The 27951-nt window shown below is 48.0% G+C and overlaps 1 protein-coding gene across 5 annotated transcripts in view; it reads left to right on the top strand.

Annotated features, from left to right (window-relative positions):
- Positions 1-14381, top strand: part of LOC115087192 (glycoprotein endo-alpha-1,2-mannosidase-like) — a 109437-nt gene extending 95056 nt beyond the window's left edge. For all 5 annotated transcript variants that reach the window (XM_029594057.1, XM_029594052.1, XM_029594056.1 and 2 more), the window contains exon 5: positions 12685-14381. In XM_029594057.1, coding sequence (XP_029449917.1) covers positions 12685-13321 — 637 coding nt within the window. In that variant the 3' untranslated portion in view covers positions 13322-14381. The remainder of the gene's footprint in view (positions 1-12684) is intronic.
- Positions 14382-27951: the final 13570 nt, after the last annotated feature.

Here is a 27951-nt window from a genome sequence, read left to right as displayed (position 1 = left end):
TTTTGGTTATTTAAAAAAAAAAAAAAAACAAACAAACAAACAAAGAAAGAAAAGGATTTGAAGGTGAGAAGAGACATGAAGAAGCTGTCCGTCCTGCCTCCCAGGGGGGTGGGAAGGTTCTGAGGGGACTATCCCCCCCTGGTTGAGGCCGCTGCTGAGGGTCGAGGACCCGGCCTACCACTGGCAGCAGCGTGGGGGTGACACCGGGGAGCCCGGTTCACTCACCCCCAACAGAAGCAGGAGACCCAGGACCCTGGACAGCGTCAGGTTTGCGTATAAAAAAAAATAAAAAAAAAAAAATTGTACTTTTATTTTTCTTGTGCGGCTCTCCGTTTCTTCGCCGGTGGGGGAGTTTTCTCGGTTCGGCGAGGCGCGGGGAGTGTTTTCGGCGGTAGGAATTGATTATTTTAGTTTCTGTCTTGTTAGTGCGCCGTCCGTTCCGCCGCGACCGCATGGAGGCCGAGGGGAACGGTTGGCCGTGCTTGCGGCTCGGCGCGCGCGCAGCTCCCGCGTGAGGGGATTTGCTCCGTTTGCATCCCGGGCGGGAGGGACCGTCCGGGACAGACAGGGGGAGCCGATCCCGGTCGGCACGTTCGCAGTCGCGCGTTTTCGCCGCTCCAGTCATGCCGGCTGACCCCTTCCCGCTCAGCGCGGGAGCGGCGGCCATCTTGGGGTCAGCTCGCGAACTTGTGCGCGAACCGGTAGGGAATCCCGGCATGCCTCCCGCGTTGTCTCCTTAGCGGAGGCCTTCGGGGGGAGTCCCCCGGGGGGGCTGAGTCCTCGGATGAGGCTAGCGTGGATGGGAACTCCTCGTTTCGGGGTCCTCATTTTTCGGACGTTTTCGCGCCCACGCGCCTCTAGCGAGCTCGGCTCTCCTCAGGCTGCGCAACGAGGGGCGCAGTATCGTTGGCCTTGCTTCAGGGGGTGCTTGTTCGGCGGCGGCATTTCGCTCTTGCGGCGTACTTGGTCGCGGGGACCGTCCGGTGGCCTTCCCCAAGCAGTTTTCTGCCTGCCGCGGGCAAAGATTTAAAAAAAAAAAAAAAAAAATTCTACACAGACTTTTCACGCGAAATTTGGCGGGAAAGTCGGCCATCTTGGTGCGGCGTCGAGCGCGACACCAAGCGCGGCAGGCCCCAGGGGTTTGTTCCCTCATTTCCGTTCCCCCCCCCAGTCGCCGGCTCCGCGGTCTGTTTTGCCATTGGAGGCGGTGGGGGGGGAGGACCGGGGGAGACACGCCACGATCTCTGAGGGACTCTTTGTCCCTGGTTTTTCTTTTGGCCAGGCATAGGCCCTTTAAGGCTGCAGTGCCCACAAGCGACCTTCTGGCCAGGCGGAGAGCCTGAGAGGCCAATCAAGTTAGGACCGGACGCGTACTCGGCCGCAGTTCGCGGTGGGGCGATTCATAGCCAAACGCCCGTTGCGGGCCATACCGCCTGGTTTGGGCACGGTCCCTACCTCTGCCTCGTCGGATCCGGTAATTTCCTAGGTGTCCTCCCCTCCTCCGAAGGGGGCTGAGGGAGATGTCGACGTTTGAATCTTCTGGTCCGGAGATTTCCAAGGCGCCCTCCCCGCCTCCGAGGGGGGCTGAGGGGGATGGCACGCCGCCGCAGTGGACGGCTGGGCAGGCACAGCCTTCAGAAGGGGATTACTCGAGCTCTATCCACCTCTTCATCAGGAAGGAGCTGGCCCTTGATTCCCACCATCCTGGAGGGGTTGGTCATCCCACCCCGCTGGGGGTAGTCTCGGCTGGGCTTCATTCCTTTTCACCTGTCTGTGTCATCCCTGCTCTATCGAGAATAGGATACTCCGGCTTTGCACCTCCAGGTCACGAACGCTATGGGTAAGCTCTCTCTCTTGCCGGAGATCGACTGATTCCCGAGGCTCGAGGATAAATTCAGGGTGCGGTTTTCATTTTCGACCAGGTCCCGCTTTCGTGATCCCAGGACGTCGCGTTCTCCAAAGTCTCCTGGTCAGTCGTATAGGTCTTCTTCCTCCCGGACCCCGCCATGGCAGCAGCAGTCCTTTCGGGGGAAACAAGGGAGCCCCGGCAAGCGCGGTTGATTTCAGTTGTAGAGAGATGGGCCGGTGTATCGTCAGACCAGTGGGTTCTCCGCGTGATCAGACTCGGCTGCCTCCTCCGTTCCGGTCAACCGCACGGCAGGGGCCGTTACTCCATTTACTTCGTCGTCCCCAAGAGAGGCGGTACGGCAGATCTATTCTGGATCTTGGTAGAGTGAACTGATGCCTTCGCGATGCCTTCGCGTTTCTCACTTCAAAATGGAGTCGGTTCGGTCGGTAATTGCTGCGGGGCGGCCCGGCGAGTTTTCTGGCCTCCCTGGATTTCGCGAAGGCGTATCATCACATAGGCATTCAGCCGTCGTTCCTGTTCCTCATCAGGTTCTGCGTTTTTAGGATGGCACTGCCAGTTACAAGCGCTCCTGGTTGGTCTCGCGACGGCCCCCGCACGTTCACGAAGGTGATGGTCGCGGTGGTGGCGTGGCTGCGCCAGTATGATCTGGTCTATCCGTCCCTGGACGATTGGTGGATTCGGGCGAAGCCCGAGGATCAATGTCTGTTGTCAGTGGGCCAGGGTCTTATACCTTGGCAGTCCCTAGGATGGGTGGTCAACTTCAACAAGAGTCATCGGGCACCCTCGCGGACCTTGAAATTTCTGGGAGCCGTTGTCGACACGTTGCAGGGCTAGGTGTTCCTGTCACACGATTGGAGATACGAGCTGCCAGCTCAAGTACGGCGCTTCTTGTCTGCGACTGCCTTGCGGTCCGGGGTTATATGGCTTCTGAACGGCAAGATTCACGCCTGCGCTGGTTTCCTGGGCGTTCGCTCATCTGCGGCCTTTTACCATCGTCCTTACTATCTTGCTGGGCGCCGGTTTCCGAGGAGTTCCACTTACCGCTTCCACTAAGGGGACTCGCGAGGTCCAGCCTGCTCTCGTGGCTGGATTCCAGTCATCTGTCCTCTGGAGTGTCTCTTCTGGTGCCCAATTGGACGGTGGTGACCGCGGATGCCAGCCTCTCCGGTCGGGGAGCGGTCTGCCTAGGGAGCTCGATCCAAGGCCTATGGTCAGTGTCGCTAGCCCAGTGGTCTATCAACAGACTAGAGACCAGAGCGGTCCGTTGGGCTCTGCAAGCCTTCCTACCGGTAGTGCGGGGAAAGGCGGTCCGAATGTTGTCGGACAACGCGACCACCGTGACCTACATCAACCGCCAAGGCGGGACAAGGAGCCCACAGGTGGCGGAGGAGGCTCAGCGCTTAATGGTCTGTCAGGACTCCATCTCGGCCACATGGCAGCCTCTCACAGTGCAGGAGTCGGCAACGTTCAGGCGGATTTTCTCAGCCGGCATCGCCTGGATCCCGGTGAGTGGGAACTGGCGGACGAAGCGTTGCCTCTCATTTGCGAGAAGTGGGGAGTGCCCCACATGGATCTGATGGACACGTGGCACAACGCGAAGGCTCCGCGATGTTTCGGTCGAAGTCGAGAAAAGGGGGCGGAAGGCGTCGATGCGTTGGCGCTTCCCGGGCCGACGGATGTTCTGCTGTACGTGTTTTCTCCCGTGGCCGATGAACGGCAAGATTCTGCGGCGCATAGAGTTGCACTCGGCCATCGTGCTCCCGGTGGCACCGGAGTTGCCGCGCCGGCAGTGGTTCGCAGACCTCATCCAGCTCACAGTGGCGGCACCCCTTCAGCTCCAGGGGATGGCGGGTCTACTCCATCAGGGCTCCGTCTGTTTGGAGACTGCGGATCACTTCTGCCTCGCGGCATGGTTTTGAGAGGAATCGCCTGAAGAGAAAAGGTTACTCAGCTGCGGTGGTAGCCACGTTGCTACGTTCCAGGACACAGGCGACGTCCCTGGCTTATGTCCGTGTCTGGGTGGATTGGAGGAATGGTGCGTGCAGCGTGGGGTGGTCCCTACTGCGGCTTCTGGCGTTCCTCCAAGCAGTTTTTTGCCAAGGTAAGGTCTGGCTTGTAGTTCCCTATGGGTCCAAGTGGCGGCGATTGGTTGTTTGCGAGGTAAGGTCCGTGGTACTTTCCTGGATCTTCACCCGGATATCTCCCGTTTCCTTCGGGGAGCTAAGCACCTTCGTCCTCCATTGCGTCTCCCCTGTCCAGCTTGGAACCTCCATTCCGTTCTCTCCGCTTTATGCGCGGCGCTGTTTGAACCCTTGAAACGCTTAACTATTCAGGATCTCACGTTGAAGACGGTGTTCTTGGTGGCGATTGCTTCGGCACGGCATGTTTCGGAGTTACGGGCTTTGTCCTGTAGGGAACCCTTCTTGTGTATTTCCGATTCCGGAGTTTTTTTTGCGGACGGTTCCTTCCTTCCTGCCGAAAGTGGTGTCGGCTTTCCATGTTTTTCAATTGAGCTATCCGCTTTTGCGGTCGGGGAGCCCTCTGATCCAGAAGCGAGGGATTTACGGAAGCTTGACGTGCGGAGATCCCCCCTTCGCTGTCTGGAGGTCAATTATCCATTTCGGGTCACGGCTCTTCTCTTTGTTTTGTTATCTGGTTCAAAGAAAGGAGTTGCAGCGTCCCGCACGACGCTTGCCACTTGGCTCAAGGAGGCCATTGGTTCGGCGTACTTGGTGCGGGGGAAAATCACTTCCCATGGGTCTTCGGGCTCCCTCGACTCGCTCTCCAGCTGCGTCTTGAGCGGAAGCTTCTCAGGTGTAGCCTCAAGAGATTTGCAGGGTGGCTACCTGGAAGTCGTTGCATACCTTTATCCGGCATTACCGGTTGGATGTCCGGGCTCACGATTCCGGGGGTTTTGGAGAGAGGGTTCTCCGAGCGGGACTCTCTGCTTCCCACCCTCGGTAAGTTGGCTCTGGTACATCCCAGGTGTCCTGGACTGATCCTGGTACGTACAGGGAAAGGAAAATTAGTTTCTTACCTGATAATTTTCGTTCCTGTAGTACCAAGGATCAGTCCAGGATCCCGCCCGCAGGGCTTCGCTACAGTAACGGAGAGTCCGCTCATCATGTTTTCTTAGTTTTGCTGTTAGCTTGTTTAGCTCTCCCGGTTGGGGAATCCAGGTTCAAGTAGGAGTTTGGTGTTAGTTTAAAGTTAGAAGTGCATTTTCTAGCCAGTTTTGTTACTTGGTTGCATGGCTACTTTGACATTACGTATGACTGAGGGGCTGTAACTGGCACAGGGGCTTATATATGGCTCCGCCCTCAAGTTTTGCTCTGTCTCCACCTACTGGTGCGGAGTCACAACCCAGGTGTCCTGGACTGATCCTTGGTACTACAGGAACGAAAATTATCAGGTAAGAAACTAATTTTCCTTTCGTGACCGTGTTAGAGCGCCTCCCCCCCCCCCCCCCTCACTTCATCTCTTCAAAACATGAGGCTCTTTGGCACTGTTCATTCTAGAGATCCATATGCAGCGCATTTATTTATTTATTTATTTATTTATTTAACATTTTTCTATACCGACCTTCCTGGTTAAATACCATATCAGGTCGGTTTACATCGAACAAGGGTAAATAACTGAGATAAAGGGAAAGCAAAAGTTACATTAAACGAGGACCGTGAACTTGGAAGCTTAGGTAGCTGGAAGAAAAGGCCCGAAGAGGGCATCAACTAAGATTAAGTTAAAGGGAGACATAACAAATTCCAGACTAGAGTTAGTCCACATGTTAGAAGAGGACTAATTTAGCCAGATAACTTATGAGTTAAATGGCTGAATGCCAATTTGAATCTCATTATGTGGCTAGCATTTAGTCAGATAACATAGGGACATTCTGGGGGCATTTCTGGGCAGAGTTAGGTTAGTCGGCTAAGATCTCCAGCTAACTCTGGTCGTGCCATAGACCATTCCTAAAGTTAGCTAGATAAACTTAATCTGACCATCTTGAAGATGGCCGGCTTTATTCAATGGTGTGTCTATACCGTTGAATATCCAGCTAACTTTGCAATCTGGCCTGTGACTGAATATGGACTCACTAGTTTCTTTGCTCAATGCATGAAAGGTTGGCCACTACTGGTACAGTAGAAGTTTGAACAGCTACACAGTTTTAAGGAGGCAAATAAACAAAAAAAAGCCTTTATTCTATGTCTCTGCCTGACTCTTCTATTTGTTCTTTGTTACTGCACCACAGAGGAGAAGTAAAATATGTAGACTGAAGGTACAACATTAACCCATCCTTTTGAACTGGTTCTTTTTGAGCTGCTACTTAGTCTCTCTTCAGTGTGCAGATTGTTTTGGGTGTGCCAAGATTGTAAATAAATGTCTGTCATTCCTATTTTCACAGTCCTGATGAGGTCCCTTTTAAATATTGGGATATATATTAAATAAAATTACAGGCCAGACAAAGGAGGCTTAAGTCTAGGGCTGCTGCATGCCAGCAAGCCCCAGGTTAAGCCTATTGCAACCATTTCCATTTCCATTTTTTTTTAACAGATTTTCTTTTCCTCTCTCTTTTATTTTTTTTTTTAATTTATGATTTTTATTGTGATCCTTGAAAAATACAGCAAAGCAAACATGTCATGACCCGTAGGCTTATACATCAGCAGATATCAAGGACAGCATTTCAATTTTATAAACTGATTCCCCTCTCCCCCCTTCCCTCTACGTACTGTTTACCTAAACATCAACATAAACCAAAGGTCACAGATAACAATAAATAAATCTTATTGAATAGCAAAATATACAGGGTTAGGCTCAGTTAAGGCCAACATTAGTGCAAGTATTACGTTCAGAAGAAACCAACCAGATTATTGGTGCCGTTATTGCCCTGGGTTATGATTTCCAGGCGTGCTGTATGTAGGATGTGCACACCTCCTGTTGAGGTAGGGCGTCCAAACCTTATGGAACTTAGCCTTTCTATGTTGTTTAGCCGCAGTAATTGTATACATTGTACAAGTTTTGTCCAATCTCTTCAGGACCTCCTGAAGGGTAGGGGGCATATGTTCTTTTCCAGGAATATGCAATCTCCATTCTCATTGCAATACAACGGTGCTGAATAAAAATGTGAAAGTGTGGGGAAGAGTCTTCGTCGTGTAAATAAAGGAGTGCGTGTGTGATGGTTAAGTGTATGGGTGTGTTTAGGATGGCTGAAAGGAATGTCTCTAATTGCCTCCAGGTACTTTGAATATATTTGCAGTCCCACCACATGTGCCGAAAGGAGCCTAATTGGGATCAATTGCACCAGCATTGCTCACTAGTCCTAGGGTTATACTTGCTCAGGCGAGTGGGTGCAATGTACCATCTAAATATAGTACTTTATAGCCTTGCTCGACTATAGTGGAAGAGATTGAGACGTCTTGGTCTTCATAAATATCAGAGACCATTGTTCTTCTGAAAGTGACAGGCAGAGATATGGTTGGGTTAAGTCTGTAAGCGAGTATTTAATAATTGGTAGATTTTGGATATCAGGCCCTTTAACATCTGGGCCTGATAGCCCTCAAAAAGGGATCTCTTAGGGGCCAGTTGAGATTGCCTCTGTGTTGTGGAAGAGACAGGATGCATAGAAGTATGGGGATGAGCCCACCAGTCTATCCTTCCATGTGGACCAAACACTCAGGGTATGCCTGGTGGTGGTGGCTAAAATAGGGCAGGGGCGCCAAATGTGCATGGGTTGCCAGACCATGGCTTGAAGTGGCATAGCTCCTGACCAGGACTGTTCAATTTATATCCAGTGTTTTACCATTGGTACTCTGTGCCAGTCAATGATAGGGCGAAGCTGCACAGCAGCATAGTGCCAGGACAGATTTGGAAGACCCAGACCCTCTTCAAGCTTGTTTTGAAAAAGAACATGTTTGGCTACCCTAGGGGGTCAATGCCACCAAATGAAGCGCATCAGTTTCTTTTGCCAACGATTTAGGGTCATGTATGCTAATGTGATCGGTAAGGTTTGGAATAAATAGAGTAGTCTCGGCAAGATATTCATCTTAACAGCACTCCTACCAAGCCAGGTAATGGTAAGACGCGACCAGTGTTCCAAGTCCCGCTCAATTGTCTGTAGCAGGGGAATGTAGTTAAATTGGAAGAGGTCAGATAAATTTTTACCCAGATAAATTCCTAAGTATTCAATTTTGGAGTGGGCCCATTTAAATGGATGATTAGATTTTAAGTATTTGGTGGTTTCGGAATCACAGGTAACATTCAATATTTCTGACTTATCCCAATTGATTTTAAAACCAGAAACAGCACTATAGGAGGCCATATTGTTTTCAGTAGCCTGCAAGGAGGTATGGGGATCAGTGATTTGTGAAAAGAATGTCATCTGCAAACAACGAAAGTTTATAATTCTCTGAGCCCAAGGGGGGAAGCCATTAATGAGAGATAATGATGGCTAGTGGTTCTAGGAATATGGAAAACAGTATGGGTGAGAGGGGGCAGCCTTGTCTAGTGCCCCGTTGTACATTGAAAGTGACCGAGTAACCTCCATTTATTTTCAAACATGCTTTGGGTTTATCATACAGAGCTTGAATCCAGTTAAAAAAAAAAGTTACCAAAGTTCATAGTGTTCAGGGTCTCAAAGAGGAAGGGCCAGTGCACATGTCGAAAGCCTTTTCGGCATCTATAGCAAGGAGGAGCATGGGCAGTTGTTGCGTATGTGCCCCCCAGAGTATATTTATGATTTTCCGTACGTTATCGCTGGCCATCCTACCAGGAATGAACCCAGCTTGATCCGGGTGGATTAATATGGGCAATAAAGCCATTTAATCGAGCTGCTAGTACTTTAGCTAATATCTTTAAATCAAGATTGATCAGGGATATTGGGCAATATGATCCACAAAGTGTGGGGTCACGGCCTGGTTTGGCTATAATTGTAATGGCTGCAAGATTAGAGTCTGGTAATAATGAGCCTCCAGTCTGTAAATAATTAAATAATGTTTGCATAGGGGCAACCAATTGGGGAGCAAAGGCCTTGTAAAATTTTGCAGTGAGTCCATCAGGATCGGTGGCCTTTCCCACTTTGAGATCCCTTATAGCCAGCAGCAGCTCTGGAGTAGTAATATCTGGATTGAGAAGTTCCCTCATGTCCGGGTGAGATAGGGGATGGGCATGGAATTCAAATAGGAATGTATGGTCTCTGGGGTGATCTGGGACTCTGCTATGTATAAGGTTGATAGAATTTAAGAAATTGCTGGTCTATCTCTGACGATGTCGATAAGATCTCGTCTCGTTCATTTTTAATTTTTAGAATATAGTTTTGAAAGGTAAGTATTTTCAGTTTGTTAGCCAGCAGCTTTCCTGCCGTCTCGCCCCCTTCAAAGTGCTATTGGCGTATAATTTCTAGGGAGTGATTGATACAGTCAGCTTCTAGTCTATGAAGGTCCTCTCTGGCTTTGGTGAGGCGGGTTAAAATGGCTGGGGATCCACTCTGGCTATGTTGCTGTGAGAGAAGTTGTATCACTTCCCGCAACCGGGAGCTTGCTTCATTCTTTTGTTTTTTGAGAAAAGAGGAGCGAGATATAAAGTGGTCTCTGATAAATGCCTTAAAACAATCCCAGATCACCACCGGGGAATCAACAGAGCCAGCATTGGTTCCAAAGAAGCCGTTAATAATCTGGGCAGTGTCTTGTACGTAGGTAAGGTCAGTCAGTATAGAGTCATTTAGTCTCCAAAACCACCTCCTCGCATCGTCCCCTCGCAGTGTTAAGTCTATACTAATAGGAGCATGATCAGACCATGTAATGATGCCTACCTCGGGGTTCTGAACATAATGAAAAAGGGATTTAGTCACCAAAATATAGTCTATGCAGGAATAGGAATCATGAGGCTTGGAGTAGTAACTATATGATCTTGAATGAGGATATTGTAGCCTCCAGGGATGTTCATAAGATCCTTAAAGAATCTGCTATGAAGTTTTGCAGTCTGTACGTGCCCCTTAGTAGTATCTAAAAGAGGAGAGAGAGCTACATTAAAGTCACCTCCCAGGATTACCAGGCCCACACTATGTTGTAGCAGGATTTGATGAATTTCTTGAAAAAAGATAGCCTGTTCCTTGTTAGGAGTATAAACATTTACTATAGTAAGGGATCCATTAACTTTAATTTGGCGCAGTAGATACCTGCCTTTAGGATCTGAAAGGAAATATGTGCATTCAAAAATAAAATTTTATAGGAACAGTATTCCAACCCCTGCATATTTAGCTAGTTTATTACTGGGCGTGAAATATTGTCTACTGTATTTTGGTGATCTCATCAGATATTCATACCTCTTAGATAGGTGGGTCTCTTGAAGGAATACTATTTTGGGCAGTCTTAGGTCTAGTTCCCTAAAAAGAAAACTCCGCTTTTGTGGTGAGTTTAGCCCCTTTACATATAAGGACTGATACGGATTTTAGCCATTTATGTAAATCTTTGATATAAATCTAAAACAAGAGCCCCACCGTCATACATTGGTAATTTGAGTAGTTCCCCTTCTGGAGACCACTGCAGAGAGTGCCATTCCACCATGAAGTAGTGATCCTACCACAAAATAAATCCCAGGACAACCAGCATAATCTAGGAAGAGAGAGGTAACTCCTGTTGCATTTAAAGGAGTATCTACGACCATCACAGTGAAAAACCAATCAACAGCACTTAGCCCATGGGGATATGATTCTTCCCCTGCTGACAGATTGTTGCCTGCCATTCCCTACCTGCAGGCTGCACACTCTCCAAATCGGGAGGGGGGGGGATGTTATTGTCATAAATGGGGACAAGAACCCTCCGCCACCTACATAGCAAGAACTTATAACAAAAAGAAATAACGATCATGAAGCATAATAGAGAAGATGGAAAAATGACCTCCTGGAAGATAGAACTGTGTGCCACAGACTCCCTTATAAGTTCCGAATGTCAGGTCTTTCTGCCTGCTCATAGAAGATTTAAGTCAAGATAGTCTGAAATACCCGCAGCTCTCCTCAGTTGGAAGTTCAGGTTGCTGCTTGGCTGAGGTGGGGTCCACCCGAGTGTCTCCGAAGTCTGCTATTTCTTTTTCCAATCCTCTGCAAGCAGGCGTGGTGAGTCCAGCAGGCAAGGATTTGGGTGTGCTGGCCTCGATCACGGTGCTGGTGAAGCCCCACGGCGCCAGTATGGTAAGGGCCTCAGTAGGCATGCTGATTCTGTGGGATACCCCTTCTAGAAAGAAGGAGAGTCCAAAAGGGTGCAGCCAGCGGTACTTGATATTTTCCTTTCTGAGATAGGATGTGATTTCCCGGAGTGAGTAGCGATTTTGGAAGGTAGCTTGTGAGAGATCAGCATAAATCGAGATCTCCTGATCCTCCCAGCGCCACACATTTTGAGCTTTGGCTGCTTGTAGCACCTGTTCCTTTACGGTAAAATCATGAAAGTAGGCCACTATGTCGCACCCTTTGTTTGGAAGAGGGGCTCGTAGGGCCCTGTGGGCGCTATCGAATTTAATCTCCGGCATTATGAAGTCCCCTTCTGTGTGAGAGACAAGGGGAAGATGGTTGCAGAATCGTTTCAGCAATTCAGCACAATTTTTGTTAGCCAAGTCCGCAATTTTCGCTTTTAATTGCTGTGTTTCTGATTGAAGCTCTGTGCAAGAAACTATAGCTTGTTTAATCGACTCAGCCTGGCTGTCTAACCTGGTGTCTAGGTCATCGATCCAGTGGCTCATCGTTGACATTTCCTCCTTTAGCTTCTCCATATGGGAAATCATTTCTTGGCGGTATGACTTAATGTCTGCTCTTAAACTTGCGAACCACGCTCGAAATTCCGCACGGGTAGGGTGCTTTGAGGTTGCCGGGCTACAGTGATCAACGGGGTGGGTGTCAGCATTAGCGATTGGAGGAGGCAGGACGGCGCCATCTAGAGCTTCACCCGGGCTTACCTCACGTTCCTCAACCTCAATCGGACCTCCTTTGTAGGAAAAACGCAGGAAATCGACATTTTTTTTCTTTGTTGCCATGGCGGAACTTTAGTGGATGCCTGTGTGCTTTATTTAGCTGATTTTGTGGGGGTTCAACGCAGATAGTGATCGATGAAAATCAGCGGTGGCGGGAGCTCATATTTTAGGCTGCTATCCCCATTGGTGACGTCACTCCCCCCCCCCCCTCCTCTCACTTTTAAAACCATACACCCCAACCTCCAGGTAGCATGCCTGGGTGATCACTTTCTTTGTTGGTCATGAGTTAGAGATCCTCAAACTCAAGACCATGTACTACTTCCCACACCATATTACAGTCCAAAATACCTACAGAATTAATTGTGAGGCTGGCTCAGTGCAGTATTGTGTACAGATTTACCTATCCTGGCTCAGTGCAGTATTGTGTACAGATCTTCCTATCCTGGGCCAGCCCTTGAGGGGGGGAGCGAGGGTCTCAGTCATTGTGCAAAAGTAACACCTAGGGGCTGGCGTTAGGGCCAGAGATTTGCAAGTTGCTAGAAACAGCCTTGGTGCAGGACTCCTGGCTGAGGATTGCTGCTTCAAAAACTGGGTAACTGAGTCTAGAGGGTTAGAAAATACGAGAAAATTCCCAAGGTAGTTGTGAATGAAAACTTGGGTTGCTGGATACTAGCCCAATTTTGTTTGAGCTGGAAACCCACAGAAACAAGAGGAAACGGACAGGCTCCTAAAATAAATTAGTTGCATCCCAAAGATGGAATGGAGGTAGGATCGCTAAGCTTGAATGTGTGACAAATATATTCTTGTGCTGGTGCATGGGTTCTCAGTTTAACTAAATGCGGCCTTTTTCTTTTGGTATACAGATATGGAAGCCATCCAGCATTTTACAGGTACAAGACAAGCACCGGTAGAACTCTTCCCATGTTTTATATTTATGACTCTTACCTAATAGCCCCTGAAATATGGGCCAATTTACTAACTGTGTCCGGAGCCCAAAGCGTTCGCGGTACGCCCTACGATGGAATTTTCATTGGGTTGCTTGTTCAGGAAAAGCATATGCAAGAAATTCGCAGAAGTGGTTTTGATGGGATGTATACTTACTTTGCCACAAATGGCTTCTCTTATGGGTCATCTCATCACCATTGGATAGGTTTGAAATATTTCTGCAGCAGCAACAACCTATTGTTTATTCCAAGCGTGGGGCCAGGATATAGCGACACCAGAATTCGACCTTGGAACAACCACAACACCCGAAATCGAGTGAATGGGAAGTACTATGAGACCGCTTTTAAAGAGGCATTGCTCGTGCGGCCTGATGTTCTTTCTATCACGTCCTTTAATGAGTGGCATGAGGGGACCCAGATCGAAGCAGCTGTTCCCAAAATATCTCTCCAAATAGCTTACCAGGATTACCTGCCTTACAAGCCACACCTGTATCTGGAGCTCACTCGCAAGTGGACTACAATATACAGCGAGGAAAAAGAAAAGTGGCTAATGTGACTGGTGGAGGATGTCTTCTTTCTTTGTTTTTGTTTTTGATATGTTAGTACTTTGTTTTCAAAATTGTTTTCCCATGACATTGGGCAAAAGAAAGACTTTTGAAACCAGGATCCTGAAAAAACTGAAACAAATGGAAAATGAGAACATATTCCACAGTTTCTTTTTCTTGGAGCCAAGATTTCAGTCTTCCCTTCGTAAAATATTTATGAGAAACGAGCTTGGTCCTGTAAATATTTTGTTTTTGTTTTAAGTATATACTCATAAATTTGCAACAATTTTGGCCCTGTCATGGAGTAAGAGTCCTAAAATGTATGTAAATAATGCCTAACTGTATGTATAATAGTTAATTAATATATATGGCTACTTTGTGCCATTGTGAGAGGCACAAAGTAAAGCAAATCCTGCCAGGACTGTGCTAGGTCTCAGCAGCCATGAGTAAGGCAAAATCTGCCTCTGGATCCTTCTGCTTTGTGTTCTGTCCTGCAGAATCTTATCCCTTGTATGTGCTTTGATTTATGTATATAGTATGCAGTAGTGGCCAACTCCAGTTCTCCAAAGCCACAGGCAGGCCTGGTTTTCAGGATATTCACAATGAGTATGCATACATTTGCATGCAATCAAGGCAGATCTAGCTCATGCATATTCATTGTGGATATCCTAAAAACAAGACTGGTTTGTGGCTCTTGAGGTCTGTGTTTGGCCACCCCTGCAATAATGTCTGTTCGTTTTTGTTTTGTTTTTTTAACTTCATATTTGATGAAGCACAGCACCCATTTTCTAAATGGTTTTTATTTTTCTCAGTAATCCCACACAATAACTCTTAATCCCCTCAATGCACAGATATTTGTCTGTATGTGAAAGATCCTCATCTCTGCATGGCAGACATTTGTATTGCAAAACCACACACTAGTCCAGCCCACTAATAGTTCAAGTCCATCAAAAGTTTTTTCTTTGGAATTTTGTATGCTAGACATGTGAACACATATGTTTGTTTTTACTTTTCAATAAACAGGCATCTTTGTGAAACCAGAAACGAAGAGAAAAGTACTTAATATTTTCACCATGATCTCGTATTGTAAAACACACATGTCTCAACACTGGCTGTGTTTTAATGCTTTTAGCTGCATTTGCATCAGAGGTTATTTGCAAAAACTGTCTTCTGTAATTCTCTAAACTAGTCCACGCAGGCTGCTACTAGTCATCTTGAAAGGTGTTGTCATGCGTTTCAGGATGGCTGGTAGTAGGGCTTTCAGCACCCAGATGATATCCATATATATATCACCAGATTCTATGAATAATATTGTTGCACTAATAAATGAGTTCAAATGAAATAAAATGGGTAACAGCTCTTTTGATTAAGAGTCATTGTAGAAATTGCACCACTCATGTTACTTAGATGAGGCCCTCAAAACCTGGGTCCTTCCAGTGGCAGTGTGCAGTTCTGTTGCTGGCCGAGACCTCCAAAATTACTACTGCACCTAAGACAGGAGTGACCCAACATTCCACATCACCTCTCACCTGTTCCTTAGCAGATGATGACATTTTTTGTTTTGGCATCTATGATCACAGTGCAATGATGGCATCACTGTTCAGCTATGCAAAAAGTTTAAAATGGAAATCATTTTAAATTTGCAGAAAGTCATTGCCAGGGTATATGCTGCAGTGGTTGGCACTGCTCCAGTGTTTGAAGACTTTTATTCTCTTGGCTTATGCCCTCATAAAGCACCCAGGGCATGCCTCTATCCACTAAAGCAAGGGGGGCCAACTCGGATCCTCAAGAGCCACAAACAGGACTGGTTTTCAGAATGTCCAAGAATGAATATGCATGAGAGAGATTTATATACAATGCATGTAGATTTATCTCATGCATATTCATTGTGAATATTATGAAAGCGAGTCCTGACCGAGGATCAGGTTGAAGGCCCATATACTGTTTCTCCAAGAAACCCATTTACAGCACGAGAACATGAGAAATTTAAAAAGGTTTGGGTTGATCAAGTGTTTTTTTATTTCTCTTAATAATATGATGATATCTTGTTTCAGAAAGATCAAATCACAGATAGTGAAGGTCAATGTGTCTTGGTTAGTGGCAGTTTATTTCATCAGATAACAAGATGTAACACTGTTTCTTAACGGTTATGTTTATTGCATATTGGGCCGGATTTTAAAAGGGTTACGCGCGTAACCCTTTTAAAAAACCCCTGCGCGCAAGCCCCGGGACGCGCGTAAGTCCCGGGGCTTGCCTGAGGGGGCGTGTCGGGGGCGACGTGGTGTTTTCGGGGCGTGTCCGGGGGCGTGTTTCTGGCTCAGGGGCGTTTCGGGGGCGTGGCCGAGTGCCCTGACACAGAGGCCTGTGTCGGGGCCTGCCGTGCCGGCGCGCGTAAGTTGCTACTGCCCGGAGGCAGTAGTAACTTTTAAGATAAAGGTAGGGAGGGGGTTTAGATAGGGTCGGGTGGGTGGGTTAGGTAGGGGAAGGGGCGGGGTGGTGAATGGAAAGTTCTCTCTGAGGCCGCTCCGATTTCGGACCGGCCTTGGAGGGAACGGGCAGCGCGCGCAAGGTGCACAAATGTGCACCCCCTTGCGCGCGCCGACCCCGGATTTTATAAGATACGCGCGGCTACGCGCGTATCTTATAAAATCCCGTGTACTTTTGTTTGCGCCTGCGTAGATTTGTAAAATCTACCCCATTGTATTTTTGTTCGGTGTGAACATCAATAAAATGTTGAAAAAAAAAAAAAAGAAATCTCTATTTTGAACTGTATATTCCCCTAATATATTTAGTCACTCCTATTCATGTTTAATTACAGAACTGAGTCAGTTTCCTGTCTACATGTTAGTAATAGCTTGGAATTTCAATTTTATAGTAGATAATAAAGATGCTAAATTCCTTGACTGAGTAGGCCAGCTGCAACTTTCATAGGGACATATTTTCTTATGAAAGAATTACAGCTAATTGATGATTGGTGTGTGTTACACCCGGATGAACTTGATTTCTCCATTTATTCAAAGCCTCATGACAGTTATTCACATACTGGCTATAATTTTATCTCAGTGCCTTCTTTTTTCAAATTAATTCATGTGGAATTAGGAAAAATCACTATATCAGATTATGTACATGTTTCAAACTTGCTTAACTACTCAGTACAAAAAAAACACCTTAATTAAAATTTGTTTTACTCTTTTGGCTGTTAAGAGGGCAACTAATATTTAAAGGAAAGCAGTGTTGATTTCATATTTGATCATAATCAGGTACTAGCCAGGTTACCATTAAACTCATAATCATTAACCTCCACCAATCTTCCTCATTTACCTCACAGACAATAGAGTTCAAAATTAATTTTGTAATTTTTTGTTTATAATTTTTCAATGCCCATAAAATTATTTTCCACTCCAAAAATGTTTCCTTTAAATTTTTCAATGCTTGAATAACTTTTATAAGATTTATATTGAATGCACACCCTGATGCTCTGTGAATCAATACTTGTGTAGAAAACCCAAGATTTTTAATTTCTCTTATTTTGAATGCAATTAACTTTCAAAATTAATAGCTGCAATGATCCAGAAAAACTTAACTTTATGATTCCATCCCAATGTGGCTGCATTTTGAAGAATTATTCAGTTGATTAGAACGTCTGTTTGAGGCACCTGCTTCCCTATACACACAGGGGTAGATTTTACAAACTTACGTGCGCGCGAACAAAAGTACGCCGGATTTTATAAGATACGTGCGTAGCCACGCGTACCTTATAAAATCCGGGGTTGACGTGCGCAAGGGGTGCACGCCAAGCCCTACGCGCGCAGCCCGTTCCCTCCGAGGCCGCTCCGAAATCGGAGCGGCCTCGGAGGGAACTTTCTTTCCACCCCCCACCCCGGCCCTATCTAAACCCCCCTACCGTTGTCGGCAGAGTTACGCCTGCCCGAAGCAGGCGTAACTCTGCCCACGCCAGCGGGCTGCTGGCGTGTCATCACCCGACCCAGGGGCTGATCCAGAGGCCTCGGCCACGCCCCCAGACCTGCCCCTCCCCGCCCCTTTTACGAAGCCCCGGGACTTATGTGCGCGCCGGCGTGCAGGGCTTTTAAAATCCAGCCCACATTCTAAGCAGCTTTGAAACGCTAAGCCTTTGAGCGCTCATCAATGCACAGGTTTGGAAGCTTAAATTTTGGACAACTATTTTTTTGCAGCACGCATTCAACTGGACGCACACTTTTCCATCGCCCCTTAGTGCATACTTTCAAAATGATGGCACCTATAGTAAAGAAACCTTAAGCGCCTTACCCTCTGTGCTTCTTGTCATATTTCGGCAGCTCAGCCTGATGTGCCCTCTAACTTGTGTCAGTGCTGCTTAGAAGCTCAGGGGGAATTGCTTTCATCTGATTTTTACTAAGCCCAGTTCTCAGCCTACGTAAAGACGGGTTTGCCTGACCTTGGGCTCCCCTAACTGCATCAGTGGGGGAAGGTAATTCAGTGGGCACAGGACAGTTGCCTCCTGGTTTTGACGTAGATCCTTCTGCCTTTTCTTGGGTGGAACTTTTTTGAAGGATTGCAGTCTTTTCTTCAGGCAAAGTCCTCTGCCCCGACCAATCTTACCAGGTCAGAGGCGCAACTGGTACTGAGGGTAAGAGCCTGAGTACGCCTAGATCGGTGGTCGGTCTTCCCGATAGGGACCTGGATGGCATGGATGATGCAGCCAATCATTACTCCCTGGAGGAATGAAAAATTCCTCTGGGATTAGAGCCGTATGGAACTGTGTTGCAGTTCTTTCATAGAGATGTTACTGGCTCTGATTTCCCAAAAATTAAAGATGCTGGGAGTACCTGGGGCTGAATCCATGTCTATGCCAAAGATAGCTCACATTTTGGTTTCTTTGTGCAAAGCCTCATGTTTTTGCCTTATTATGGAGGTCATTCGAGAATTGATTGATCTTGAGTGGGGTGCCCCGGAAGTTAATTTCAAAGGGGGACAAGTCTTGGAAGGACTTGTAACCCCATGGATCCAGCTGGTGCCCCGGGAACTTCAAATCTACTAAAACAGGCCTTTCAGGAGACATTGCGAAATGCGCTAAATCCTTACCGCCCCGTAACGCAAGCTATCGCACGGCTTAACGCTACTGAAAAAGGTGTAGTTAAAATCGGCATTAAGTCTGTGCGATAGCACTTCACAGACTGGCAAACCCAGCCCACTCCCGCCCCTAACTCCTCCTCTTTTTCAAATTTGCATCGCGCCATACGATATGGTGCTATCGCATGCGCTAAAGACGTTTTTGCATGCGATAAGCCCTTAACTCATGCGAAAACACCTTTAACGCATTTTGATAAATGACCCCCTAAGATAGGTTAGGTCAGCTGAGCGTGAGGGAAATATTTCTTTTTATTTTTGCAATAGCTAGAATTCCAGTACACTAAGGTTCCTGAATACAAACACATAGCAAGGCATAGTCATCGGGAAAGAAGAATGGGACTAGGGAGACAAGTTTTCTTTTATTGATTTGCTAAGCAAGGATAGTAGGTAAAAGAAATCAGACCACAAGTTCAAGAGCTGGAAGAGCTAGACTAAATTCAAGCAGCAGAGTTCCAAGTCGTGTGAGTATAGAGTTCCAGCCTACGTTAAGCATCGCACGCCAGCATCTGATCACAAGCATCTAAAGCGTCTCATCTGCCTGGGCTAAAGTTAACCCACGCTAGCTAGCTGCGGTCAAAGCATCACACCCGATCATCCAGTGAAGGACCAAAGCTAAGTTTATTATATTTTGTCATATGAGACATTTGACATGCAAGCTTAATTTAATTTAAATCTGTTAAGAGATATGTGTCTATTTGGGATACAGAACACGAAGATATAGGGCTTACAAGCTTACCTGTCCATTGATAATTCATTGTTGTTTGAATTATATGTCATGGTATGCTATGTATATGCTTAGTACATTCAAGAGTCAAGAGTTAATACTAGAGAATGTGCACATATGAATGAAAGATATAGAGGGGTAGATTTTCAAAGGGTTATGCGCGTAACCCCCGAAAACCTACCCCATAGGCTCGGTGCCTATGCAAGATAGGCACCGAGCCTATCTTGCATAGGATGCCGGCACGCGCAAAGCCCCGGGACACGTGTAAGTCCTGGGGCTTTCCGGGGGGGGGGGGCATGTCGCGGCCCGCGCGTCATCGGGGGCGTTCCGGGGGTATGGCCACGGCCTCCGGACCGGACCATGGCGCTACGGCGACCGGCCCAGCGCGCGCAAGTTACGCCTGCCTTGGGCAGGCGTAACTTGTGCAACAAAGGTAGGGGGGGTTTAGATAGGGCTGGGGGGTGGGGAAGGGAGGGGAAGGTGCGGGGGGGGGGGGGGGGGGTGGAAGGAAAGTTCCCTCCGAGGCGCTCTGATTTCCCTCAGAGGGAACGGAGGCAGGCTGCGCGGCTCGGCGTGCACAGGCTGCCGATTTTGGGTAGCCTTGTCTGCGCCGACCCCGAATTTTAACAGATAAGTGCAGCTATGCGCGTATCTATTGAAATCCGGCGTACTTTTGTTTGCGCCTGGTGCGTGAACAAAAGTACATGCGCGCGTAGTTTTATAAAATCTGCCCCAGAGTGTGAGAATATATTCTTTGCTAATCTGAAAGAAATTTCAATTGTTACTTGAAGAACAAATTGTCTTACTGTGAACAGTTGAATATTGTTATTGGAAAATGGAAATATCTCTCTAACTTTTCTTATTTATTGGTCACTTTGAAAATAATAGATTGTGAATTAATTATAGATTTGTCTTTTGACAATTTCTTATTCTCTCTCATAAAGACAACTGGAATGGGAATTGTTATTTAATATTTTGTTATATGGGGAAACTTTCTTAACTGCTTGGCTACCGACATGTGACAATGTGCTTGAGTTAACAATTCTGTGCCAGGTGCTCTACAATTGCATCATCAGAGACAGAGGGAAAAACAACCAGAAGAAATTATGCATTTCACTGCTGCCCCTGGAGCAGACTTCCTTCTGAATCTAGTCTGGCCAACTAGAAAAAGCTCAAATAGTAAGTATAGATGCAGAATTGAGGATATAAAAGTCTAGAAATTATACTCTGTGTTATTCTTTATTTCCTTTAATGATCCTGATATAATATTATAAGGAACTATATAATTATTGTTTAATTGCATTATGTTGTTTATTAGAAAGAAATATTAATTAAAACTTTTTTTTAGAGGTGAAACTTGTTTTTCATCTATTGTAATATGTTTGGTGTGAGACGAGCGCCATCTAGCATCCAAAGAAAATATAGCAAGCAATTTTAAATCATTTCAATAAAAAGATATATTACAATTTGTTTCTGTGAGTTATTTTAAATTAATTCCTCTACACGGGTAGACAATAAGATGAGGAGAAAGGCTGGAGCAGAGGCAAGGCAGGCTAGAATAGAGGCGAGGCAAATGAACAGGAGCAAAGCGAATCATACTGTAGGCAGAGGCTCGGCAGGAGGACCTGTTGCTGAGGCAATTGTTTGAGTCTGGCTGGGGTTTAAATACCAGCTGCACTGCTGTCATAAGGAGGCACCATGGGCAGATTTGTGTGCACGCACATGTCTGAGGTGGCCTGTAGCCATAGCAGTGGAGGTCAGCATTAGGCGGGTCTCTGGTGGCATCCTGCCACTCCAGGGTAAGGAAAGACGGCCACAGTACCTACCCCCTTCTAAGCTCCCTCCCCAAGTCCCTTGGCTTAGGCTTATGGGGAAAGTCAATGGAATTCCTTGGAGAGGCAAGGAGCTTGGACATTGGTGGCAGGTTCCCAAGTGTTTGCTTCTGTCACAAATCCTTTCCAGGATGTAAGATAATTTGTAGTTTTCTTCTGATGCATCTGGAATCCATGATAGACTGTATCTTGTACTCAGGGTCCAGTTCTGAAATCACTTTAGTGGGCTCAGATGTAGAACAAGAGGAACAGGACAGAAGCAATGGTTTTAGCAAGGCAACATTGAAGAGATTATGAACCATCAGAGTAGGGGGTAAATGAAGTTGATAGCTTACGGCCCCCACTTGGCAGATGATGGGGAAGGGACCAAAGAAGCATGCAGAAAACGTCATGAAAGGAGTTTTCAGTTGTGAGTGTTAAGCCGCACTTTGTCACCTGGTTTGACAACTGTGCTGGATGGCACCTTTTATCGGCCTGTCTCTTGTATTTCTTAGCAGCCGCAACAAGGAATTACCAAGTCTTCTGCCAAAGTTCTCCAAGATCATGGGTTAGTATGTTAGCCATGGGACATGGAACAGTCAGGTAAACCAGAAGTGGGAGTTGAGGATGCCTGCTGTAGACTATATAGAAGGGTGAAGTGCCTGCAGATTCACCAGGGTGATTATTATGACGGAACTCTTCCCATGGTACTAGGGAAGCCCAGTCATCTTGCCAGTCGTTTACATATGTCCTTAGGAAGGCCTTGCGAATCTGGTTAGTCCATTCTATCTGGCTATTGGAGTGTGGATAGTAAGCCGATGAGAAATCCAAGGAAATCTTACTTTTTTTTTTTAACAGATTTCTCCAGAAATTAGTACTGAGCTGCAATCCCCAATCTTAGAGTACATGTTCAGGAAGTCTGTGTAGACGGAATACTTGTTGAAACGGGCAGTTTCTGAGCTGACGGAAAGCCATGAAGAGGCACAAAGTGGTCCATTTTTGAGAACTTATCCACTACCACCCAAATTATTGTACAGCTGTTGGAGAGTGGGAGATGTGTAACAAAATCCATGGCTATGTGGGATAATGGTTTCTCAGGGCCTGGCAATGGCCATAAGAGCCCCCAGGCTCAGGCATGTGACATCTTGTCACTGCAGATTAAGGTCAGGATTCAACATTGTGACGGATCACTTGCAGCCACTAGTAGTGATGAGAGAGTTTTCTTGGTGCCAGGATGACCAGCTTAGAAGAGTCATGTGCACAATGAAGTACCTTCTCCCTAACAGGCCGATACAGTACAGTGCGCTCCGTGTTGCCGTACGGCCGGCGCCATTTTGCGCAAAATGGCGCCGGCCATACGGCAACACGATTCGACTGCAGGAGGTCGTTCCGGACCCCCGCTGGACTTTTGGCAAGTCTTGTGGGGGACAGGAGGCCCCCCCAAGCTGGCCAAAAGTCCCTGGGGGTCCAGCGGTGGTCCGGGAGCGATCTCCTACGCTCCTGCCGCGAATCGTTTTTCCGTATGGAAAAACGATTCGCGTGCAGGAAGTCATTCCCGGACCCCCGCTGGACTTTTGGCAAGTCTTGTGGGGGTCAGGAGGCCCCCCCAAGCTGGCCAAAAGTCCCTGGGGGTCCAGCGGGGGTCCGGGAGCGATCTCCTACGCTCCTGCCGCAAATCGTTTTTCCGTATGGAAAAATGATTCGCGTGCAGGAGGTCGTTCCCGGACCCCCGCTGGACTTTTGGCAAGTCTTGTGGGGGTCAGGAGGCCCCCCCAAGCTGGCCAAAAGTCCCTGGGGGTCCAGCGGGGGTCCGGGAGCGATCTCCTACGCTCCTGACGTTGGGGGACAAAAAACAAAATGGCGCCGGCGCTACCTTTGACCTGTCATATGACAAGGCAAAGGTAGCGCCGGCGCCATTTCTACAACGCACCGGAGGTCCGAGAGTAAAAGATCACACCGGGACCCTTCCTCTGGACCCCAGGTAATTTAAGGCATTTTGGGGGGGTTCGGGAGGGTGGGGGATTTATTTTAAAGGGTCGGGGTGGGTTTTAGGGTTGTTTTAGTGTGCCGGTTTTCCCGCCCTCCCCCTTCCTCTGATTTACGATTTTTTGACGATAAATCGGGGGAATTGTTATTGTATCGCGGCTCTAACGATTTTTGACGATTTAAAATATATCGGACGATATTTTAAATCGTCAAAAAACGATTCACATCCCTAATATCCTGTAGCTTATTTAGGTCAGAATATTAAGATCTTTCCAGATCTAGCACCCATTACCCAAACTAGAAGACGAGAGTTTTTAGCTATGAAGCAAAGAGTTATTTCCTTGGGTTTCTCCTTTTTTCTAAAATACCCCTGTCAGTGCAACATTAAGAAAGAAAATGAGTCTTTTAGTTTTACTCAAAGTGATCAGTTACGTCAATTTATAGAAGCACGAGAGCCAAGAACCTCTACCCCAGTATCACAGAGTTAATGGGGAAATTATTGAAACGACGGTGGTCTTTGTGCTTTTGTCTATAAGTTATATAATTACAAATTTAATCTCTCAATATTTTCTGTAATAGTCTCAGTCTATGATTTAGCCATTTATTGATAAAGTTTTCAATTTACAAATTAATGTATATCAGATATAGATTTACAGTCAATTTGGTTTCAATGCAAGTAATTGAAGAAATGTAATTTGTTTATTTGTAAATTTTGAAAAATGATAAATAAATAATTTAAAAAAAGAATAGCTTTACTAGATGGTTGAAACTGGCCAGCTTTTTAAAACTTGTGCAGAACGCACTTGGATCTTTTTCTTATTGTACTTTTATAGCCAATTTAAAGGCAGGAAGCTATGCTATGGAAGTGGGCATGATGTTAGGAAATGCCTCTTTAGCTTGCCCCCCTTTACACTTAGCTTCACCACCTGTTGCCCCCAAATACTTCTGTCTAGATACCCCACTGTCTGTATTGTTTGTACTTAGTGAGGGTGTGTACATGTAGGGCTGCAATCTGTCCACTAATAAAAATAGTTTATGAGATTGATATTAATTACCAGCTGCGCTTTCTGTGGGCATATTTCTCCTCCTCAGTTCTGTTTAGTCTGTAAATCAGATAGAAAAAACAGTTTTTCCTAGCGTGTAGCAGATGGACTCAAAACAAATGGGTATAGTGTGCTCGTGCTAGCAGTTGGAGACGGATCTGACGTCAGCACGGGTACATATACCCCCACAGGAAGTGAAGCAATTCAGTAATTTCCGTCTCCAAAGCAGTTTGGAGCTACCCACGCTCGCTGAGCATGTTTCCAAATTCTATCGACTAAATTCATAGACGAAATCTACTGAAGACGAGCCCCGCACTCCTGTGGTGATACCAGGCGGTCACTCACCCAGTTGAGTTTCCCGAGCTGACTTCCGTGGTCCCTTGGAGGTAGGGGCCTCGGTCCGGTGGCCGGTTCGCGGCAGGGACTAGCCCCCGAGTGAGAAGGGCTCGGGCGCGGCTTGGCCCTCGAGCGGTTCGGGCGCGGCCTAGAGGCAGCCTCGGTCCCGGCGTAGACTTGGCCCCCGAGCAGTTCGGGCGCGGCCTAGAGGCAGCAGGTTCACTTCCTTAAGCACGGCGGTGAAGGTATTCCCCTCTCCCCCCGCAGCCGGAGACCGCCCGGGTCGCAGCCGGGAAGCGCCGAAGACACGGTAAGGCGTACATCTTTACTTGGTCTCCGAGGAAGTGTGGACTGACTGGGCCTGCCTACGAGGCCGCCTGCCTGGGAGGTCACCATTTTTGCCTGCCTACTTCTCTTTTCTAATTAAGCGCTTTTGCTTGCTAAACGCTCACGCGATAGGCGCATGTTGTTAGCGCACGCGATAGGCGCATATTGTTAGCGCACGCGATAGGCGCATGTTGTTAGCGCACGCGATAGGCGCATGTTGTTAGGCTAAGACGCCCATTTATAGGCGCACATTTCTAAAACGCCCGCTATAGGCGCACATTTCCAAGACGCCCGCTATAGGTGCACATTTCTAAGACGCCCGCTATAGGCGCACATTTAGAAGACGCCCCGTTCATAGGCGCACATTTATGAGACGCACCGTTCATAGGCGCACTGCTTATAAGGCGCCCGTTCATAGGCGCACTGTTTATACGACGCCTGCTATAGGCGCACATTATAAGACGCCCATTTATAGGCGCACTGGTTATAAGACGCCCGTTCATAGGCGCACTGTTTATAAGACGCCCGCTGTAGGCGCACGTTGATAAGACGCCCGTTCTAGGCGCATGCTGTTGAGCGCCCGTGTTAGGCGCACATCGTAGGACGCCACCGCATTTAAAGCAAATGGAGCATAAGAATGCCTCTGCGTCCGCAGAGCCGGCACCCCCAGAATCAGGCATGAACGCTCTAAGCCTCTGCTCAGCATGCAACCTTAGAGTTACACAGAGCGAGGAAGCAGACTCCCTATGCGCCCAATGTGAGGAAGCCATGGCAGTTCCAGGACAAGACCGGTCCCAGCCTAGCGGTTCCTCAGGGACCACACCGGACTTCGCAGGCCGCGGCGAGCAGCCAGGGAATCCGAGAGACCTGGTACCCCTGCGGCTAGATCTGGCTTCGCTTTCCTGGGTGGAATTATTTAAGGGGATTCACGCCTTTGTCCTGATGCAGTCTGCTCCTCGGATGGGTCTTTCCGTCCCGGTTGATCCGGCCCCTGGACCCTCGAGATCTAGGCGCAGCCACTCACCACCCGACAGCCCCAGTCATGGGGATTCAGATTATTCCCAGGTAAGTGAGGAGCCACTCGAGGAGAATGAACTTTCCTCGGAGATAGAACCATATCGGACCATGAGACGCTTCTTTCGGAGAGAAGATCTGCCGGGCCTGGTCTCACAATGCTTATCGGAGCTGGCCATTCCGGGCCAGGACCCCTCAGGGGTCCCTGTACAGAACCCTCTGCTAGAGGGCCTGCACCAAATGGCTCACCACTTTCCCCTCCTACAAGCAGCGCACAGCAGCTAATCGAGCTGGAATGGAAGGCACTGGAGGCCTCATTCAAAGGGGGTCGGGCCTTGTCTGGCATGTACCCTCTAGATCCGACATCCAAGGAATTGCTGGCGTGCCCCAGGGTAGACGCCATAATTAATGCAATCGTGAAACGCACCACCATTCCGGTGGAGGGGGGAGCGGCTCTCAAGGATGCACATGACCGACGCATGGACACCATTTTGAAACAAGCTTTTGAGGTAGCAGCCATGTCCCTTCGAATCGCGACTTGCTGCACCGTGGTGACGCGCTCCTTTTTATCACAGGCAAGAAACAACACCCCGGGAGAAGACATGGAATCGGCACTCGCATTTCTCACAGACGCAGCCTCCGACCTCGTCCGTACGGCAGCCAAGGGAGTGTCCTCCTCAGTGGCAGCCAGGAGACAGCTTTGGCTACGCAATTGGGTGGCCGACTCGTCCTCCAAGACTCGACTCACAAGAATGCCCTTTAAGGGTTCACTACTGTTCGGCAGCGACCTTGAGAATTGGGCTACTAAATGGGGTGCCTCTCCGTTACCCCGTCTACCAGAAGACAGGTCAAGGAGGAGCCAGCATCCTGTTTCCAGACCATCCAGAGGTAGAAACTCGCAGCGCTTTACCCCTTACAGGTCTCGCTATCAAGCACCTTGTTCTCAGGCCAGGAATCAGCCCTTTCGGGCTAAGCACACCAAGAAGAGAGCCGGCCCGGGTTCTGGCCCCGGCCGTAACCCACAATGACAATCAGCCGACCCATCCGAGGGTAGCAGCCATAGGGGGCAGGCTAACCCTCTTCTACCGTAGGTGGGTCGAGATCACTTCGGACCAGTGGGTCCTCGCCATCATCCGGGAAGGATATTACCTGGATTTCTTTCGGCTTCTGCCGTACAAGTTTGTTGAATCTCCTTGTTCACCACTCAAGACAGCGGCACTAGAAGTGACAATACAGAGGCTCCTGGCCCTAAAAGCCATAATCCCAGTACCTGCGGAAGAGGTAACTTCTGGGCATTATTCCATTTATTTCATAGTACCCAAGAAAGAGGGCACCTTCAGGCCCGTCCTGGACCTCAAGTCAGTCAATCGACACCTACGGGTCCCCAGCTTTCGCATGGAAACTCTACGGTCTGTCAAGAACTCAGTACAGCCAGGGGAAGCCTACCTCCATATCCCAATCCATCGGGATCACCAACGCTATTTACGGGCTTTACCCTTCGGGTTAGGCACCGCGCCGCGGATCTTTACCAAGGTAATAGTAGTAGTGGCAGCGGCACTCAGGAAGGAAGGAATCCTCGTCCATCCTTACCTGGACGATTGGCTGATCAGGGCAAAGTCACCGGAGGAGAGTCACCGGGCAACCAACAGAGTTATAGCTCTTCTGGAAAGCCTAGGATGGGTAGTCAACATAAAGAAGAGTTCCCTACAGCCATCCCAGTTGCTGGAATACCTAGGGGTCCAATTCGACACCCAAGAAGACAAGGTCAGCCTGACCTCCAAGAGACAGTCAAAACTCCGGAATCATCTGCAGGTCCTGCTGAGCGCCAGCCGGCCCACAGATCGGGATTATCTACAAGTCCTCGGCCTCATGGCATCCACTCTGGAGGTGGTGCCATGGGTGCGGGCTCATATGAGACCATTGCAACGCGCCCTTCTATCTCGATGGAGTCCACGATCACAGGACTACACCATATACCTGCCTCTACCAGCCAGAGTGCGGAATCAACTACGCTGGTGGTTACGGCCCGGCCACTTGAGCCGGGGGTCAAGAATGTCCTCCCCAACTTGGATTCTGCTCACCACAGATGCCAGCCTGAACGGATGGGGAGCGCACTGCGAGGAGCTCACCGCCCAAGGACGGTGGACCAGAGAAGAGTCAAGGTGGAATATCAACCGACTAGAGGCACGGGCAGTCAGGCTAGCGTGCCTGAGATTTGCCCACAGACTTCGCAACAGAGCGGTCAGAGTGATGTCAGACAACGCCACCAC

This window comes from Rhinatrema bivittatum, chromosome 3 (genome assembly GCF_901001135.1).
Source record: "Rhinatrema bivittatum chromosome 3, aRhiBiv1.1, whole genome shotgun sequence".
Classification (NCBI taxonomy): Eukaryota; Metazoa; Chordata; class Amphibia; order Gymnophiona; family Rhinatrematidae; genus Rhinatrema; species Rhinatrema bivittatum.
Note: the sequence above shows the minus strand (reverse complement) of the source record. Positions and strands in the feature narration are given on the sequence as shown.